This window comes from Balaenoptera ricei, chromosome 17 (genome assembly GCF_028023285.1).
Source record: "Balaenoptera ricei isolate mBalRic1 chromosome 17, mBalRic1.hap2, whole genome shotgun sequence".
NCBI classification, from domain to species: Eukaryota; Metazoa; Chordata; class Mammalia; order Artiodactyla; family Balaenopteridae; genus Balaenoptera; species Balaenoptera ricei.
The window spans coordinates 49,110,939-49,131,621 of NC_082655.1; the positions used below are offsets into that span (position 1 = coordinate 49,110,939).

General features: G+C 39.5%; 1 protein-coding gene across 1 annotated transcript; it reads left to right on the plus strand.

The window, feature by feature from the left end:
* Nucleotides 1-586: 586 nt before the first annotated feature.
* LOC132351938 (TAF5-like RNA polymerase II p300/CBP-associated factor-associated factor 65 kDa subunit 5L) lies at nucleotides 587-3,425 on the plus strand. The gene is given in 3 exon segments (XM_059902061.1): nucleotides 587-1,322; nucleotides 1,325-1,563; nucleotides 2,569-3,425. Coding segments are annotated over 3 exon segments (1,767 nt in total). The 5' UTR covers nucleotides 587-592; the 3' UTR covers nucleotides 3,367-3,425.
* Nucleotides 3,426-20,683: the final 17,258 nt, after the last annotated feature.

The window sequence follows — 20,683 nt, forward strand, 5'->3', positions numbered from 1 at the left end:
TACACACCATACATTTTTCTAACAGAACTACTGTTATTCAGTATTTCTTTTCTTATCCTGAGAATTTCCTTAGGATGCTTTAACTACCCACTGAACACTTTCCCTCACACAATCTTGTCGTTTTTACTTACCTTTTAAAAAATAAAAATACTTACATTTTTATGATAATTATTCAAGCATATTTAATAGTACATGTTATCAAATGTTTTTTTCTTTGTTTTTTATTGAGGAATAGTTGATTTAAATATTATATTAGTTTCAGGTGTAGAGCATAGTGATTCAGTGTTCCTACAAATTATACCCTATTAAAAGTTATTATAAAATAATGGCCATAATTTCTTGTGCTATAAAAGGTATCCTTGGAGACGGTCGCGTGTTGAGGCCCTTGCGGCCCGGCCCAGCCCACGGAGGCTCCGTGTCAATCAGTCATGGGGCTGCAGCCCAGAGCCGCCGCGGGGGCGGCGGGGCACGGGGCGCAGGGGCCCGGCTGAGCCGGCCGCGGAGCGTGAGCTTGCTGCGGAGACGACGGAGGCGGACGCGGGGCGACCCCGGCGGCGGTGGGGGGAGCAGGAGCTGCCTTGGATGTTCAGTCATGAAACGGGTATGCACCGAGCAGATCCAGATGGCCGTGTCCTGCTACCTCAAACGCCGGCAGTACGGGGACGCGGACGGCCCACTGAAGCAAGGCCTGCGGCTGTTGCAGAGCACCGAGGAGATGGCTACCAGCCTCACAGTCCAATCAGAATCTGGTTGTGCCAACATAGTGTCTGCGGCCCCTTGCCAGGCAGAGCCCCAGCAATATGAAGTGCAGTTTGGACTGCTGTGGAATTTCCTCACCGATTCTGAATCCCAGCACAGCCACGAAGTGATGCCTCTCCTCTACCCTCTCTTTGTCTACCTCCACCTCAACCTGGTCCAGAACAGTCCCAAGAGCACAGTGGAAAGCTTTTACAGCTGCTTCCATGGAATGTTTCTGTAGAATGCCAGCCAGAAGGACGTCATCGAGCAGCTGCAAACCACCCAGACCATCCAGGACATCCTGTCTAACTTCCGGCTGTGGGCCTTCCTGGACAACAAGTACGTGGTCCTCCTGCAGGAAGACAGCTACAACTACCTTCTCCGCTACCTCCAGAGTGACAATAACACCGCGCTGTGCAGAGTCCTCACCTGGCACATCCACCTGGACGTGCAGCCCGCCAAGAGGACGGACTACCAGCTCTACGCCAGCGGCGGCCCCTCCCGGGGTGAGGGCGGTGGCCTGGAGCCTGCCGACGTGCCCGTGCCCATCCTGCAGAACGAGGCCACGCTGGAGGTCCTGCAGGAGATCTTAAGCGTGTCAAGGACAGCCCCACCTCTCTCACCACCATCTGCTTCTACGCCTTCTACAACACGGAGCAGCTGCTGAACACGGCGGAGGTCTCCCTGGACAGCAAGCTGCTCGCCGCTGGCTTTGACAACTCCTGTATAAAACTGTGGAGTCTGCGTTCCAAGAAGTTAAAATCCGAACCCCATCAAGTAGACGTGTCCCGCATCCACTTGGCTTGTGATATCCTGGAGAAGGAGGCTTACGAGGCAAGCTGGTCCAAGAATCTTCATCCTACCCCCTGCTCTTCCAGTGAGGTCACTTGACTTTATGAATTCCAAGGTGAGGACGGCTGCAGTTATAAGGAGCTTGTCGGCGAGAGAATGAACGGACAGTGGCTTTGAACACAGTGTGCTTGTGGGGAAGAGGATGAGGAGAGGGGCTTTCCCCCCACACCACGACTCGTCTTTCTGCCACACGTAGGGATTCATTTCCAAGACTCACATGAGTCACTTGGCTTTATTTAGACCAATTCTGAATCCATGCCTCGTTTGTTACTTCGGGAAAATATTTGAGACCCTCCAGAAAGTCACGGTTTCAAAACTGTTCTTTCCTTTTGGACACCAGCCATTCATGCCTGGTCACAGGACGTGAGCATAATTTACTGATGGCTGCACCTTCCTGGCCTACTGTTATTTCTGTGGTATGTCCAGGTTTTATTTTTGGCTGAACTCCCACAGTGGTTCTGTAGAAAAATCTCGAAGTGAAACCACGCTTGCCTCCATCACTGGCCCCAGGCGTGGCAGTAACAGGCACGTGGGGATTTTTCTAAATGGACTAGAGACAGGGAGCAGCATGGCCTACAAAGCAGCTGAGACTGACGGGCGAAGACATGCCAGTAGAATAAAAGCATCTAAGAACATAAGTTCAAAAGTACATCTTTTTGAGTGATTGCTCTGGAAATCGGTTCTCCTCAACCTAAGAGTAAGGTCCACAGTCATCGCTCTGCACTAACAGCCTTGCTGTAGTCTTAGCTGCGAGGTGAATTTAAGGAAGGCAGTTTGTAAGTTGTAGGAGACATTTTATTCAGTTATGCAATTAAGAGTTCTTCTCCTGGAGTCACCCTAAAAAGCAGGGTCATTTACTGAGCAGGTGCTGTTTCCCAAGCAGGTCTGTTTGTTTCTAGATGTTTGTTTTCTGTGACGGACCACTAAACACTCTTTTCTTGTGTGTGTGTGTGTGTGCACATGCATGTGTCCCCGCAGGACGACGAGGACGATAATGCAGGCACAGAGATGAGGGTCCTGCGGGGACACTGCGGGCCAGTGTACAGCACCAGGTTCCTTGTGGACAGCTCAGGGCTGCTCTCCTGTTCTGAGGACATGTCCATCAGGTACTGGGACCTCGGCATCTTCACCAACACCGTGCTGTACCGGGGCCACGCCTACCCCGTGTGGGACCTGGACATCAGCCCGCACAGCCTGTACTTCGCCAGCGGGTCCCACGACTGCACAGCCAGGCTGTGGTCATTTGATCGGACGCACCCGCTGCGCATCTACGCCAGGCACCTAGCGGACGTGGACTGCATCAAGTTCCACCCCAATTCCAACTACTTAGCCACGGGCTCGACCGACAAGACGGTCCGGCTGTGGAGCACCCAGCAGGGGAACTCGGTGAGGCTCTTCACGGGCCACCGAGGCCCTGTGCTCTCTCGGGCCTTTTCCCCCAATTGTAAGTACTTGGCATCGGCGGGCGAGGACCAGCGGCTGAAGCTGTGGGACTTGGCGTCTGGGACGCTCTACAAAGAGCTTCGGGGCCACACGGACAGCATCACCCGCCTCACCTTCAGCCCGGACAGCAGCCTGATCACGTCGGCCTCCATGGACAACTCGGTGGGCGTCTGGGACATCAGGAGCGCGCACTGCAGCGCACCCGCCGACGGCTCGTCCAGCGAGCTCGTGGACGTCTACACCGGCCAGATGAGCAATGTGCTGAGCATGCAGTTCATGGCCTGCAACCTCCTGCTGGTGACTGGAATCACACAAGAAAATCAGGAACATTGATTTTTATCTCTGATGTAACGGACTGGGGCGTGCGAAGGGCTCCAGACGGCAGGTCTTAGGACAGATGGATGGAATCACTGACTGACTGTGAAGGACTCCCCGTGTCCCCCCGCATCCCCCCTCGTGCCCCCTCGTCCCGTGGACATCCTGAGCCCGCCACCCTTCGCTCAGCCCCCAAGTGTGGAAGGACGGGGAAGGAAGGGCAGTGACGGGGAACGAACGTGAGATCAAGAATTACAGAGATCCCGCTGTGTCCTCGTGCCGGCCCCTTCCTGTCTCTAGAGCCATGGTGCCCTCACCTTGCCGGGGCTGCACTTGGTCAGAGGAGGTTTGCTGGGCGCCCTCCCCAGGAGCAGTGCTCTAGGGTCACTGGGTGGAAGGGACTCTATCTGGGTAGAATTCGGGGGCGGGAACTAGGAAAGGGGGCGGGGTCATCCTGGCAAATGTCTTTCCTTTTTCGTGATTACAGAGAACAAGGATTTTTTTATTATTGTTATTATAATTATAATTATTATTATTAATGAGAAGAGGAAACCTAGCACTGGCAGAGGGGGCCTTCTCTGCTCTCATCTTTCAGGTTTTACTCCTGGCACTGGCTGTGATACTTGGAATTTTGAGGTTCAGGGAATTCAGAGAATCTGGTCGTACAGTGTATTGGGAGAAAGGGAAAATTTCTGGGTGACGGATTGATCACTCCGGCTGACATGTTTCTAGAAGTGGGTGGGTGGCTTTGATTGAGAAAGTCTTGGGCTCTTGCAGTGATGGTGGGATAGATTCTTTTCGTGGCTGCACTTCTATTAACAATTCTCTCCACTGAAAGGATAGATTGTTGTAAAGAAATGAAAATAATTGGAAGTGAGAAGTCAAAAGAGAATTAGAAAATGTTGAATTTCCAAATGATTCTGAGGTGTGGCTTTTCCTGCGTCTTTTCCCCCGGAGATTGTCCCTCCCACCTCCTGCTTTGCAATAGCAGTTTAATGAACAGTCTGTGAAACAAATCTTAAGTACGAACACACACGTCGAAAACTATGCTCTGAGGATAAAGCAACTTCTAATTTGTGGAAAAAGGATTAAATATTTCTGTTTTCTGAAAAGAGTTATTTTGTATTTTGTTTTCTATTAAAATGTATTTAGTTTCAAGAAAAAAAAAGGTATCCTTGTTGCTTATATATTTTATACATAGTAGTTTGTATCTTTTAATTCTACACCCCTAATTTTCCCATCCTCTCTTCCCTCATCCCTTTGGCAACAACTAATTTGTTTTCTATACTTGTGAGTTTCTCTGTTTTGCATATACATTCACTTGAATTATATTTTAGATTCCACATATAAGTGATATCATTCAGTATTTGTCTTTCTCTGACTGACTTACTTCACTAAGCATAATAATCTCTAGGCACATTCACCTTGCTGTAAATGGCAGAATTTCATTCTTTTTATGGATGAGTAATATTCCATGTACACATTCTCCTACCTCTTCCTTACCTATTCATATGTTGATGGGCATTTGGGTTGCTTCCACATCTTGGCTATTGTAAACAGTGCTGCTATATACGTTGGGTTGCATGTACTTTTTTGAATTAGTGGGGTTTTTTTCTCAATATATAACCAGGAGTCAAATTGCTGGATCATATAGTAGTACTATTTCTAGTTTTTTGAGGAATCTCTACACTATTTTCCATAGTGGATGCACCAATTTACAGTCCCACCAACAACATACAATGGATCCCTTTTCTCCACATCCTCTCCAACATTTGTCATTTGTAGACATTTTGATGATAGCCATTCTGACAGGTGTGAGGTGATATCTCATTGTTGTTTTGATTTGCATTTCTCTAATAATTAGCGATGTTCAGCATCTTTTCATGTGCCTGTTAGCCATCTTTATGTTTTCTTCAGAAAAATGTCTATTCATGTCTTCTGCTCATTTTTTGATTGGTTTGTTTGGTTTTTTTGATACTGAGTTGTATGTGCTGTTTCCATATTTTGTATATTTACCTCCTGTTGGTCATATTATTTCCAAATATTTTCTCCTGTTCAGTAGGTGGTCTTTTCAATGTGTTGATGGTTCCCTTTGTTGTGCAAAAGCTTTTAAGTTTAATTAGGTCCCATTTGTTTACTTTTACTTATTTTTCCTTTGCCCAAGGAGACAGATCCAAAAAATATTGCTACAAGTTACATGAAAGATTTTTCTGCCTACGTTTTCTTCTAGGATTTTTATGGTTTTAGATTTTACATTTAGGTCTTTATTTTTGAATATGGTGTGAGGTAAAGTTCTAATCTCATTGTTTTACATGTAGCTGTCTAGTTTTTCCAGTACTTCTTGTTGAAGATACTGTCTTTTCTCCATTGTATATTCTTACCTCGTCTGTTGTATTTTCATTGACCATAGATATGTGGGCTTATTTCTGGACCATCTATTTTGTTCCACTGATCTATGTATCTGTTTTGTGCCAATACCATGCTGTTTTGATTACTTTAGTTTTCTAGTATTCTGAAGTCTGTGAGGATGATGCTTTCAGCTTTGTTCTTTTTTCTCAAGATTGCTTATGCAATTTAGGGTCTTTTGTGGTTCCATGTGAATTTTAGAATAATTTGTTCTAGTTCTGTGGGAAATATCATGGTTATATTGATAAGGGTTGCATTAAGTCTGTAGGTTGTTTTGGGTGGTATGGCCATTGTAACAATATTATTTCTTTAAATCCAACAGCACAAGATATTTTTCCATTTCTTTCTATGATCTTTAATTTCCTTCATCAATGTTTTATATTTTTCAGAATTTACATCTTTCACTTCCTTGTTTAATTTTATTCCTAAGTATTTTATTCTTTTTGATGCAATTTTTTTTTAAACTTTTTTTTTTTTAATAAGGAACTCCTTTATTTATTTATTTATTTTTGGCTGTGTTGGGTCTTCATTTCTGTGCGAGGGCTTCCTCTAGTTGTGGCAAACGGGGGCCACTCTTCATCGCGGTGCGTGGGCCTCTCACTATCGCAGCCTCTCTTGTTGTGGAGCACAGGCTCCAGACGCGCAGGCTCAGTAGTTGTGGCTCATGGGCCTAGTAGCTCTGCGGCATGTGGGATCTTCCCAGACCAGGGCTCGAACCCGTGTCCCCTGCATTGGCAGGCAGATTCTCAACCACTGCGCCACCAGGGAAGCCCTTGATGCAATTTTAAGTGGGATTTCTTTTTTACTTTCTCTTTCTGACTGTATATAGAAAAGCAACAGATTTTTTTACATTCAGCTTCTATCCTGGAACTTTGCTGAACTCATTTTTTAGTTCTAATAGTCTTTGGGTGGAGACTTTGGGTCTTCTATATAAAGTATCATGTCATCTGCAAATAGTGACAGTTTTACTTTTCCCATTTCAACTTGGATGCCTGTTATTTCTTTTTCTTGTCTGATTGCTGTGTCTAGGACTTCCATTACTTATGATAAATAGAAGTGGTAAGAGTGGGCATCTTTGTCTTGTTCCTGAATTCAGTGAGAAGGTTTTCAGCTTTTCACCTTTGAGTGTCATGTTGGCTGTGGGTTTGTCTTAACTGGCCTTTATTATGTTGAGATATGTTCCCTTTATAACCACTTTGATGAGAGTGTTTATCATGAATGAATGTTGATTTTTTGTCAACTGCTTTTCCTGTGTCTATTGAGATGATAGTGAGATTTTCTTCCTTTGTTTTAATGTGGTGTATCACATTGATTGATTTGAGAATGTTGAAGCATTCTTGTGCCCCAACTTGATCATGATGAATGATCCTTTTTATATATTGTTGAATTTGGTTTGTTAACATTTTGTTGAAGAGTTTTGTATCTATATTCGTCAAAGGTATTGACCTGTAATTTTCTTTTTTTGTCTAGTTTTGATATCAAGGTAATGGTGACCTTACAAAATGAATTTGGGAATGTTTTGTCCTCTTCATTTTTTGGAATAGTCTAAGAAGAATAGGTATTAATTCTTCTTCATATGTTCAGTAGAATTACCCTGTGAAGCCATCCAGTCCTGAAATTTATTTGCTTGAATTTTTTTTTTAATACAAATTCAATGTCACTGCTAGTGATAGATCTGTTCAGTTATCTGTTTCTTCTTCATTCAATCTTGGCAGGTTTTATGTTTCTGGAAATTTGTCCATTTCTGCTTTGTTGTCCAATTTGTTGTCATGTGACTGTTCATAGTATTCTCTTATTATTATTGTTCTCTGTGGTGTCAATTGTTATTTCTCCTCTTGCATTTATTTTGTTTATTTGGGTCCTCTTTCTTTTCTTCTTTCTTTTCTTCTTTACTTCTTCCTGGCTTAAAGTTTATCAGTTTTGTTTATCTTTTATAAAACAAGCTCTTGGTTTTGTTGATCATTTCTATTGTTTTTTATTTTTTTAATCGCTATTCTGTTGTTTCTTCTCTGATCTTTATTATTTCCTTCCTTCCACTGAATTTGGGCTTTGTTTTTTCTTCTTTTTCTAATTCTTGTAGGTGATAGATTAGGTTGTTTATTTGAGATTTTGCTTGTTTCTTAAGGAAGGCCTGTAATGCTATGAACTTCCCTCTTAGAACTACTTTTACTCCATCCCATAGATTTTGGAGTATTGTATTTTCATTTTCCTTTGTCTCGAGGTATTTTCTGGTTTCCTTTTTGATTTCTTCATTGACCCAGTGATTTTTTTTAGTAGCATGTTGTTTACTCTCCACATGTTTGTTCTTTTACCATATTTCTTTCTGTATTTGATTTCTAGTTTCATACTGTTCTGATTTAAAAAAATATTTGATATATCTTCTATCCTCTTAAATTTGTTGAGACTTGTTTTGTGGCCTAGCATGTGGTTTATCCCAGCAAACATTCTGGGTACATTTGAAAAGAATTTTAATTCTAATGTTTTGGATGTAATGTCCTGTAGATATCTATTATTAGATATTAGATATCTACTATGTCACTTAAGACCACTGGTTCCTTATTGATATTCTGTCTGGATAATCTGTCCATTGATAGATGTATGGTGTTAAAGTCCCCCTACTATTATGGTATTACTGTCAATTTCTCCCCTTATGTCTGTTACTATTTGCTTTATATCAATATATTTAGGTGCTCCTGTATTGAGTGCAAATATGTTAACAAGTGTAATATTCTCTTCTTCTACTGATCCCTTTATCATAAAGTAATGCCCTTCTTTGTCTCTTTTATAGCCTTTGTTTTAAAGTCTATTTTGTCTGATATGTGTATTGCTACCCCTGTTTTCTTGTTGTTCCCATTTGCATGGAATATCTTTTACAACCTCTCACTTTCAGTCTGTGTGTGTCTTTAGCCCTGAAGTGAGTCTCTTTTAGACAGCATATTGAAGGGTCTTGTTTTTTTAATCTGGTTAGCTACCTTGTCTTTTGATCACAGCACTTAGTCCATTGACTTTTAAAGTAATTATTGATAGATATGTAGTTATTGTCATTTTATTACTTGTTTTATGGCTGTTTCTGTACTTCTTCTCTGTTCATTACTTCTTTTAGTTTCTTCCCTTGTGGCTTGATGATTTTCTTTAGTAGTATTCTCGTATTCCTTTCTTTTTTGTTCTTGTGTATCTGTTGTAGGTTTTTGATTTGTGGTTACCATGGGATTTCTATATGTTGACCCATAATTATAACTACTGTTTTAAACTGGTAGTCAATTAAGTTCAAATACAGTCTAAAGATCTACATTTTTTATTCCCTTCCCCCACATTTTGTTTCTGATTTCCTATTTCACATCTTCATGCTTATCCCTTAACTGTTTATTGCAGTTAAAATTGATTTTACATTTTTTTGTCTTTTTAATCTAAATACTGGATTAGTTAAGTAGTCTTCAATCCTTACTATATATTTTCCTTTCCAATTGGGATTTTCCCTTTCCTATTGATTCTTACTTCTTTTCCATATGGAAAAGACCCTACAACACTTCTTTTAGGGTAGATTTAGTATTGCTGAATTCTTTTAGTTTTTGTTTGTCTGAGATATTATCTTTCCTTCTATTCTAAATGATAATCTTACTGGACAGAGTATCCTATGCTGCAGGCTTTTCTCTTTCAGTACTTTGAGTATATCATGACACTCCGTTCTGGCCTGCAAATTTCTGCAAAGCAATTAGCTGATAGTTTTATGGGTATTTCCTTGTAAATGACTCTTTTTCTCCAGCTACCTTTAGAATCCCTTCTTTATCTTTAACTTTTGCCATTTTAATTATGATCTGTGTTGGTGTGGGTCTGTTTGGGTTCATCTTTTTGGGGACCTTCTGTGCCTCCTGTGTCTGGATATCTGCTTCCTTCTTCAGGTTTGGGCAGTTTTCAGCCATAATTTCTTCAAATACATTTTTGAATCCTTTCCCTCTTTCTTCTCCTTCTGGAACCCTTATAATGAGAATGTTTGGACAAATTATTTCAGAGATCTCTTAAATTGCTTTCATTTTTTAAATTTGTTTTTCTTTCTGCTGTTCTGATAGAGTGATTTCCATTATTCTGTTTTCCAGATCACTTACACATTCTTCCATATCACTTAGTCTGCTGTTCATTCCTTCTAGTGTGTTTTTTATTTCAGTTACTGAATTACTCATTTTTCATTGGTTCATTTTTATATTTTCTATTTCCTTGTTAAAATTTTCAGTGTTTAGGTCAATTCTTTTTCTTAATTCAGTTAACATTTTTATTATCAATATTTTGAATTCTTTATCTGGTAATTTTTAAATTTCTGTTTCATTATTTATGTTTTCAGGGTTTTTCTCTTGCTCTTTCAATCGAGAGTAGTTCCTCTGCCTTTTCATTTTTACTTAACTGTCTCTGCCTCTATGAATTTAGGTGAAACAGTTACCTTTTGCAGGTCTAGAAGAGTTGTTCTTATGTGGGAGTATCCCTATGCAGATTGCATGTGCCAAATGCCTTTGGTGGGAGGGCTGGTTTCATGTGGATGCTGTCACACTTTTCCTCATTTTTGCCAGCAGCTATCACCCTGGTAGGAGGTGGAGCTGGATATGGAGGGGCTAAAGCCAGACTGGGTATGAGGCAAGACTTTCTCTCTGCTCAGTGGATGTCACCATCCTTTCAAAGGTGGTGTCTGATCCCAAGATACTGGAGAAGAAACTTTGAGGGTCGAGCTTGATCTGGCTCTGTTCCCTATGGGTTTTTCCCTCTCCTTGCACTGGGATCTATACCCCACAGGAGGGGAGTGTTGAAGCAAGTGAAGCCCATTCCCATACAGAGGTCAGATGGGCTGCCTGTGTAGGCATCTGCAGCTCTGCTCAGACACAGTCCACAGTTACTCTGCTCATGGCTGCTCCAGATCCAGTGCCACACTGTGGTAGGGAGTGAGGGGTGCCAGAGCCTTTGCTAGGCTAGGGCTGCAGTACATGACAAGGCAGTCATGAGAAACTTGGCAGCCTCTAGAGCAGACCTCTCTCCATCCTGCCTCAAGGACAAGACCCCTTTCTTTCTCATAGGTATCACTCTCCCCAGCCTCTTCCATCCTACTCTGTTGTGGAACAGCTCTACAGGGAAGGCAGGGCCCATGTGGCTTCTCTGCCTATATGGGGGTGTGGCGGTGGGCTGTGGTAGAGTAGCTGTTGTCTGGAAATGGGCTGCTTCTGGGCCACTGCTTGGGTAAGCACCAACAATGGCTGCTGCAGTCCCAGCCAGGCTCTGATCCAGGGTATGGTGGCCTCTGCATCCCAAGGTTGAGTGTTTTCCCTGGCCTTTGCCACCCCAGATCTAGTGCCATTACATGACTTGGAGTGAGCAGGGCCAGAGCATTTGCTCAGCTTGGGCTGGGGCACGCAGCAAGGCAGTTGCCAGATTTCTGGCGTTTGCTAGAGCAGACCTCTCTCTGCCCTACCTCTGGGGCTAGCGAGTACACACATGTTTCTCATGAGTGGAGTCCAGTCTTCTCCAGCTTTTCTCTGTCCCAGCAGTTCTCCAACAAGACAAGAGGACTTGTATCCTCTCTGTAGAATCCCAGGACTGAGATTCCCAGTCTGTGGCTTGATGTGCTCACTCCCCTAGGCAAGTGTCAACCATGCAATCTCCCTTTTCCTCTGAGTCCCCTCCCAGGGACACAGGTCCTAATCCAATTTCTTTTCTTCCCTTCCTACTTGATTACATGTGTATTTTTCTTACAGCCTTGGTTGTGCAGTAGTCCTTCTGCCAGTTTCCAGTTAGTTTTCAGTGAGAATTGTTCCACATGTAGATGTATTTTTGATGTGTTTGTGGGGAATGTGAGCTCCATGTCCTCTTACTCTGCCATCTTGATCTCTCCAGCTACATGTTATCAAATTAGAGTTTAACTCAGAAGTTTTTGTCCCTCACCTTTATTCTGAGTTCACCATCTATGATGGTTATCCTAATGTGTCAACTTGATTGGGTAAAGGATGCCCAGATAGCTGGTTAAACATTATTTCTGGGTATGACTTTGAGGGTGTTTCTAGAAGAAATTAGCATTTGAATCTGTAGACTGAATAAATAATATTGCCCTCACTAATGTGAGTGGGCATCATGCAATATGCTGAGATCTTGAATAGAACAAAAAGATCGAGGAAAGGCAAATTTGTTCTCTGCTTAAACTGGGAAATCCATTTTCTCCTACCATCAAATATTGGTGCTCTTGGTTCTTAGGCATTTGGACTTGGACTGAGACTTATATCATTGACTCCTCTGATTATTAGGCCTTCAACTTTTGACTGGAACGACACCACCAGCTTTCCTGACCTTTTAACCTGCAGACCACAGTTCATGGGACTTCTCAGCCTCCATGATCATGTAAGCCAACCCCTCATAATAAACATCTATCTATATATCATCTATCTATCTATCCATTTATCTATCTATCATCTATCTATTATTTCCTGTTGATTCTGTCTCTCTGCAGAACTCTAGCTAACATACCATCTTATTGTTAAAGCACAAACTTTAATAGTTTTTTTATTGTAGCTCTGAGAATAAGAAATTCTATTAACCTTTTTATGCATGAGCAAATCTGTATTTTGCCATCACACTTGAATAATAGCGTGATAGTTTAGCTGGGTACTACATTTTAGATTGTAAGTTATTTTTCCTCAGCACTTTGAATATATTCCATTATTATCTGGGACATATTAGTGCCAGTGAAAAGTCTGCTGTCAATATAACAGTAATATTTTGGCAAGTAATGTCTTTTTTTTTAACGCCTTTAATGGAGTATAATTGCTTTACAATGTTGTCTTAATTTCTGCTGTATAACAAAGTGAAGCAGCTATAGGTATACATGTACCCCCATATCTCCTCCCTCTTACGTCTCCCTCCCACCCTCCCTATCCCACCCCTCTAGGTGGTCACAAAGCACCAAGCTAATCTCCCTGTGCTATGCAGTTGCTTCCTATGAGCTATTTTACATTTGGTAGTGTATATATGTCAATGCTACTCTCTCACTTCGTCCCAGCTTACACTTCCCCCTCCCTGTGTCAAGTCTATTCTCTACATCTGCACTTCTATTCCTGTCCTGCCACTGGGTTCATCAGAAACTTTTTTTTTTTTTTAGATTCCATATATATGTGTTAGCATATGATATTTGTTTTTCTCTTTCTGACTAACTTCACTCTGTATGACAGACTCTATGTTCATCCACCTCACTACAAATAACTAAATATCGTTTCTTTTTATGGCGAGTAATATTCCATTGTATATATGTGCCACATCTTCTTTATCCATTCATCTGTTGATGGACATTTAGGTTGCTTCTGTGTCTTGGCTATTGTAAATAGTGCTGCAATGAACATTGTGGTATATGTCTATTTTTGAATTATGGTTTTCTCAGGGTATATACCCAGCAGTGGGATTGATGGGTCATATGGTAGTTCTATATTTACTTTTTTAAGGAGCCTCCAGACTGTTCTCCATAGTAGCTGTATCCATTTACATTCCCACCAACAGTACAAAAGGGTTCCCTTTTCTCCACACCCTTTCCGGCATTTATTGTTTGTAGATATTTTAATGATGGCCATTCTGACTGGTGTGAGATGATACCTTATTGTAGTTTTGATTTGCATTTCTCTAATGATTAGTGATGTTGAGCATCCTTTAATGTGTTTGTTTGCAATCTGTATATCTTCTTTGGAGAAATGTCTATTTAGTTCTTCAGCCCATTTTTGGATTGGGTTGTTTGTTTTTTAATATTGAGCTGCATGAGCTGCTTGTAAATCTTGGAGATTAACCGTTTGCCAGTTGCTTCATTTGCAAATATTTTCTCCCATTCTGAGGGTTGTTTTTTCGTCTTGTTTATGGTTTCCTTTGCTGTGCCAAAGCTTTTAAGTTTCATTAGGTCCCATTTGTTTATTTTTGTTTTCATTTCCATTTTCCTAGGAGCTGGGTCAAAAAGGATCTTGCTGTGATTTATGACTTGGAGTGTTCTGCCTATGTTTTCCTCTAAGAGTTTGATAGTGTCTGACCTTACATTTAGGCTTTTAATCCATTTTGAGTTTATTTTTGTGTATAGTGTTAGGAAGTGTTCTAATTTCATTCTTTTACATATAACTGTCCAGTTTTCCCAGGACAACTTATTAAAGAAGCTGTCTTTTCTCCATTGTATATTCTTGTCTCCTTTATCAAAGATAAGGTGACCATATGTGTGTGGGTTTATCTCTAGGCTTTCTATCCTGTTCCATTGATCTATATTTCTGTTTTTGTGCCAGTACCATACTGTCTTGACTACTGTAGCTTTGTAATATAGTCTGAAGTCAGGGAGCCTGATTCCTCCAGCTCCCTTTTTCGTTCTCAAGATTGCTTTGGCTATTTGGGGTCTTTTGTGTTTCCATACAAATTGTGAAATTTTTTGTTCTATTTCTGTGAAAAATGACATTGGTAGTTTGATAGGGATTGCACTGGATCTGTAGATTGCTTTGGGTAGTATATTCATTTTCACAATGTTGATTCTTCCAATCCAAGAACACAGTATATCTCTCCATTTGTTTGTATCATCTTTAATTTCTTTCATCAGTTTCTTATAGTTTTGTGCATACAGGTCTTTTGTCTCCTTAGGTAGGTTTATTCCTAGGCATTTTATTCTTTTTGTTGCAATGGTAAATGGGAGTGTTTCCTTAATTTCTCTCTCAGATTTTTCATCGTTAGTGTATAAGAATGCAAGAGATTCCTGTGCATTAATTTTGTATACTGCTACTTTACCAAATTGATTGATTAGATCTAGTAGTTTTCTGTTAGCATCTTTAGGACTCTCTGTGTATAGTATCATGTCATCTGCAGACAGTGAAAGTTTTACTTCTTTTCCAATTTGTATTCCTTTAATTTCTTTTTCTTCTCTGATTTCTGTGGCTAAAACTTCCAAAACTATGTTGAATAATAGTGGTGAGATTGGGCAACCTTGTCTTGTTCCTGATCTTAGAGGAAGCGGTTTCAGTTTTTCACCATTAGGAATGATGTTGGCTGTGGGTTTGTCATATATGGTCTTTATTATGTTGAGATAAGTTCCCTCTATGCCTACTTTCTGTAGAGCTTTTATCATAAATGGGTGTTGAATTTTGTCAAAAGCTTTTTCTGCATCTATTGAGATGATCATATGGTTTTTCTCCTTCAATTTGTTAATGTGGTGTATCACATTGATTGGTTTACGTATATTGAAGAATCCTTGCATTCCTGGAATAAACCCCACTTGATCATGGTGTATGATTGTTTTAATATGCTGTTGGATTCTGTTTGCTAGTATTTTGTAATGTCTTTTCAAATAGCTTTTAGCATTACTTATTTGTCTCTGAAGCTGTTAAAGCATGATGTGTCTAGATGTGGATGTATTGTTTATTTTTATTTATACTCCTGGGTACACAGGTTTTTCTACTCAGTTACAAACTCATGGCCTTTTTTTCTTAGCTATTCTTTTCAGTCCCTTCTTTTGGTACTTAAAAATTTTGGAACCATTTCAGCTATTCTCCTCTTCTCCCTTAATTTCTCTTTTGCACTTTTTAACTTTTTGTTTCTCTTTACAGGATTCTGGAAAAGTCCTCTATAGTAGTTCATTAGTGCTTCTGAATTCATTAATCCATTCTTTGATATCTATAGTATACTGTTTATCTTTTCAATTGCATTTTTAATTTTAATGACCAAATACTTTTTCCATTTTTAATTTTTCTAAGTGGGTCATTTTTTTTGCATTCTTGTTGCAAACTTTTGTTTCCTAGTATCTTCCTCTTATTTAAATGGACATTATGTCTTCAGTCTATTTTTTAACACCCTAAATACATATATGTTGTTCTATAACTTTATTTGAGAACAAATAAAATAAAATTTTATTTTATTATAAAATTTATAATTTTATTTTTATTATAACCATACATTTTTTTAGCTTCTTTCCATAATATTAGATTTCCTTTAAAAAAAACTTAGGAATTTAGTTTTTAGACTCAGTATGAATGGGAATTTATTGTTTTTATTTTTCTTTGTCTCCTACTCTGTGCACCCCTACTTGTCTAGCAGTTTTGCATTTGCCACCACCACTCCTTGCCTTAATACAGAACCAGATCTTTTATTGGCAGCTTGGAGTTACTGCCTTGAGTGAATTGGAGATTCTGTAAATATGGTTACACAGCCAGTGGGTGGCTAGCTCAGTTCCTGTTCTTAATGTTATATTTATTCCCTAGATCTGCAGCTTTTCATATTTCTTAGCTCTGGGTATCCTTTCACTCTAGAGGGGAAACCCTTTATCCAGTACAAATCTGAATTAATGAGACAAGCTTCCATTTCCTGCCTTGCAAGGAGCATTTTTAGTTTCCTCTCCCCCTTAGAAACTCAATCCCCAGTCACCAATGTTTGATTTAGACTCAGATCCCAACAAGCCAGAGTCATCAACTGCTGTCTCCATTTTTTATTTCTATTTCATTTCTGGTCTAGAGTGACCTTTTTCCTGTTTTTGAGTTCACTTGTAAGCATGAGGCTTCGGTAAGATCAGAGTTGTAAAAATATATTTGGGAATTATCACTGCATGGGTTGTCTTTATAAGATAACTTAGAGATAGTATCTAAAATAAGGAGGGCAAACAAGAACAGAACCCTTGGGAACACCAGTGCTTTAGAACTTATTAGAAGAGTTGTCCATGAAGGAAATCTAGAGAAAACAGTCAGCATCACAAGGTAAAAAACGAAGAGAGTAACATCAAGGAAGTTAAACTAAGGGAGTAGAGACTTTCAAGAGTGAGCATGTATTTAACAGTGTCATATTTCAAAGTCCAATAAGATAGAACTGAAAAGTTTCCAGTGGACATATTCACAAAGAAATCATTGTTGACTTTTATTAGAGCAGTTTCAAAAGAATAGAGAGAAAAGTGTTGGCAAGGATATGGAGAAATTGGAAAACTTACATACTTTTGGAAATGTAAAATAGTACAGTAGCTATGAAAAACAACATGTCAATTCCTCAAAAAAATTAGAATTACAATATAGTCCAGCATTTTGACTTCTGGGTATATAAGCAAAATAATTGAAAGTAGGGTCTCAAGGAGGTATTTGTATATCCATGCTCATAGCAGCATTATTCACAATGGCCAAAAGGTGGAAGCAACACAAATGTCCATCCATAGATGAATGGATAAAATGTGGTATACATATACAAAGGAATATCATTCAGCCTTAAAAAGAAAGGAAATTCTGACACATGTTATATTATGGATGTGTCTTGAGGATATTATGCTACAAGAAATATGCCAGACATAAAAAGACAAACTGCTGTATGATTCCACTTACAGGAGGTAGAACAGTCAAATTTATAGAGTCAAAACGTATAATGGTGGCTGCCTATGGGGCTAGAAGTAGGGAATTGAAAGTTGTTGTGTAATGGGTTTTAATTTAAGTTTTGCATGATGAACAGAGTTCTGGATATTGCACAATGATGTGAATGTACTTAACACTACTGAATTGTATACTTAAAAATGATTAAGATGGTAAAGTACATGTTATGTATACTTTACCACAATTAAAAACAAAAATAAGTGAGAAAAACAATGGAGAAGACTGAAGCCAGATAGCAGGAGATTGAGGAGTAGTAAAGGGAAGATGAAAACTATAAAATGTTTATGAAAATCTATTCTTTCAAATATTGTGGTTGAGGGAAACTTTCTGAGCATGAAAGTATTGGAGGAAAACATAAAGATGAACAAATCTAACCACCTAAAATTGAATACATTTGAAAGCCAAAACTTCAGATGAAATAAAGAGGCAAAAACCAAATGAAGGAAAATATTTGTTAGAAAAAAAGAACTACAAACTTAATATTTAAATAGCTAATAATAATAAATAACATGTGCCAAGCAGTGCTGGAAGCTCTTAACATATTTTATCTAATTATTCCTCACAACTATTCTGAGACATAGCAATGATTATTTTCACCCATTTTAAAGATGAGAACTCACGCATACAGTCACTCTGTAACTTGGGTGTTGATGTCTCATAACAAGTGGCAGAGCCAGAGTGAGGCTCAGGAAATCAATTCTAGAGAGTCTATGATCTTAACTACTGAGCTTTAAGAAGAACAGGAACACTTTAATGGAAAAAAATAAAAAAGACAAATGACATGAATGGGTTATACTCTAGGGAAGAAAGAAATTGTCAAAACATGTATGTGTTCAGCTCGAAAGTCATCAAAGAAATACAAATGAATGTGTTACCATTGTTTACCTTTCAAGTTGATAGAGATTTCTTCCAGTTATGATACTCAGTGAGCACAGAGTTAAAATGAGACAGATTACTGAAGAAATTCAGAAAGGTTGGAAAATCGGTGAAGAAAATAAAACCCACAAAAAAGAAACAAAATAAAGAGCAAATAAGAGTTCAAATGAAGGAGAAAAATCCTACCATTTTTTTCTTTTCCTGTTTTCATCTCCGTAAGATCTCATATACCTTCAAAATAACCAGTGTAATTGCAAGGGAAACCTTCTTATTGAGGAGCTGACAAAAAGTAAGGACCCTCTCTAAGATGCTTGGGGTCTGTGCAGGTAGGTCACTTGTCATCATCATGGCAAATATAAACAATTGTTCTTCCTTGTGACTCTGCCTTAATCAACTACCAGCCAACATGGAGTCAGAGCTTGCTGCCATGGCCTCTCTGCTATGTCTGTCACCAGTTTTTGTTTCTGTTCACACTTTTGTGTTTAACATAATCAAGCCTCTACTCCATACTCTGCTGTTTCCAGGAAAGATCAAGAAGGAAATGTTAAAAAAAAAAAAAAGAAGGAAATGTTGCATGGATTCACTACAACAGGCTTCTAGGAAGTGACTCATTTCCCTGCAGTTTCATTTCTGTAGTAATCATTTATCAATAATTTCCTAGTTACACTATGATCCATTGCACATTTTCCCTCCCAACAGATGCAATTAGCTCTTCCTAACTTGTAGTCAGTCTTTCTTTGTTTCCTCTCTTAAGAAATGAAGATATTCAAAGAACAGAAATGTTCACATTCCACTCTTTTGTGAAGAGGTTTAGAGTGTAACAAAGTAATCATTTCTTCTATAATATAGGGTCAGGTTGTCTGCAGGGAAGCAATAATTTTGGGTGTTTTCTTTTTTCTTAACTAGAATTTTAAGTCAGCATATAGCACACTATACACTATATACACTATATTCAACTAACATTTTTTTACCAAAGATTCATTGAGCATCAACAATTTGTCTAGCATAGTTCTGGACCCTCAAGATATAACAGTCATGAGATAAAGTTTCAGACTTCAAGAGCTTCCAATGGTAGTGTCAAATAAAAAACTGGCACTTGCCATCAGCACTTGCCATGTACCTCTACAAGGATTAAATCATGAGCTGCTGCAGCTGCTGACTTTCAACACCCCTGAAAGGAGTTCAGGGTGGAGAGCAAAAATGAGGCACTCTGTGCTCTGGGAAAAACTGGCAGAACCAATCTTCAGATAGTTAGATATTTTCAGGAGACGATTTTATGAGCCCAATTCTTGTATCTCTTCATATCTAGAAAAGCACTAAAATCCTTCATGGTGACATCTGCTCCTTGTGACTAGCAGTAACCTTCATGAGACAAGCAGAAACCTTCCACAAAAAAATATGTGCCTGATTGCATGTACACTTCCTTCACCAAAATCACATTTATACTGACCTTCCTCCCTACCTCTTTGGAGCAGTTTCTCAGAGCTATCTGAAATGTTGTCTCCTGGGCTATAGTCCTCATTTTGCCCCAAATCAAACTTAACTCACAACTCTCATGTTGTGCTTTTTTTTTCAGTCAGCAGTAGAAAACATACAATAAATTAAAAAAAAAAAAAAGCTTGAGTACTCCAGAAAATAGAACTGCTATAAAGAAAATATAACAGATGAGAGAAAGAAGTTTAGAAGTTCTTGTTTAGAAGGCTTCTCTGAGGAGCTGGCATCTAATAGGAGACTTGAATACTGGGAAGGTGCCAGCCTTAATAATTCCTGGGCTGTCTAGGCCAGGAATAGGTAAGGGGAGAGTAGAGAAGATGAAATCAGAAAGTGAGCAGAAGTAAAGTTTAAAGACAGAGTGAAGAGTTTAAACTTTACTCTGACTGTAATAAACTATTGGGGATTGAGAAGGATGTGATACAATGACCAACCTGGAAAAGTGAGGACAGATTAAATGTTTCCCTAAATCATCTCCTACGCCAATCCTCGGCATGGCTATCCCATCAGGGCGAGAATAAAACTCATCTGAGGGCAATAATTCAGGGCCCTAGAAAAGCCATCCTACCCTGAAAGATCTCTCCCAGGCATCCATATAATGTTTTTCAATAAAAGAAACAGATTCATGTCACTTTCAGAAGTCCCTACTAGGATGCAAATACTAAAAGATCATAATGAACTATTAAAGTCATTAGCACATTAGTGTGGATTAACTTGTCAGTTTGCCTCACCTGAAAGACTAGGTGAGTTCGGGAGAGAGGGAGAAGATTTGGAAGGCAAAACTCCTTCACAGTGGTAACCCATTACCAAAATATCCAGTCAGGGACTCGGGCAATAGAAGTATTGCCACTAGGGCAAGGAAACGTCTGGTGCAGAAGATGGGCCAGATAGCAAACAGAAAGACACTGAGAACAAACGCGAAATGAATGAAAAAACTGGTCTTCCTTAAAGTCAGTACCATGCCTTCCATAGGAACAGCTCATATAGTGAACAGTCATATAGCTTATATTGGTAACCCTTATTGGCAATAGCTCAGAAATCAGACTTTGAGGAAACCATGTACTTTTATCTTACCTATCTGATAGAAGCAAGAAAAATAAATCAGGAAAGCATCACTCTCCTACAACTTGTAACTTCTAATATGCTATTTAGTCAACAGGTAACTGCTAACATCAAAACTGTGAAAA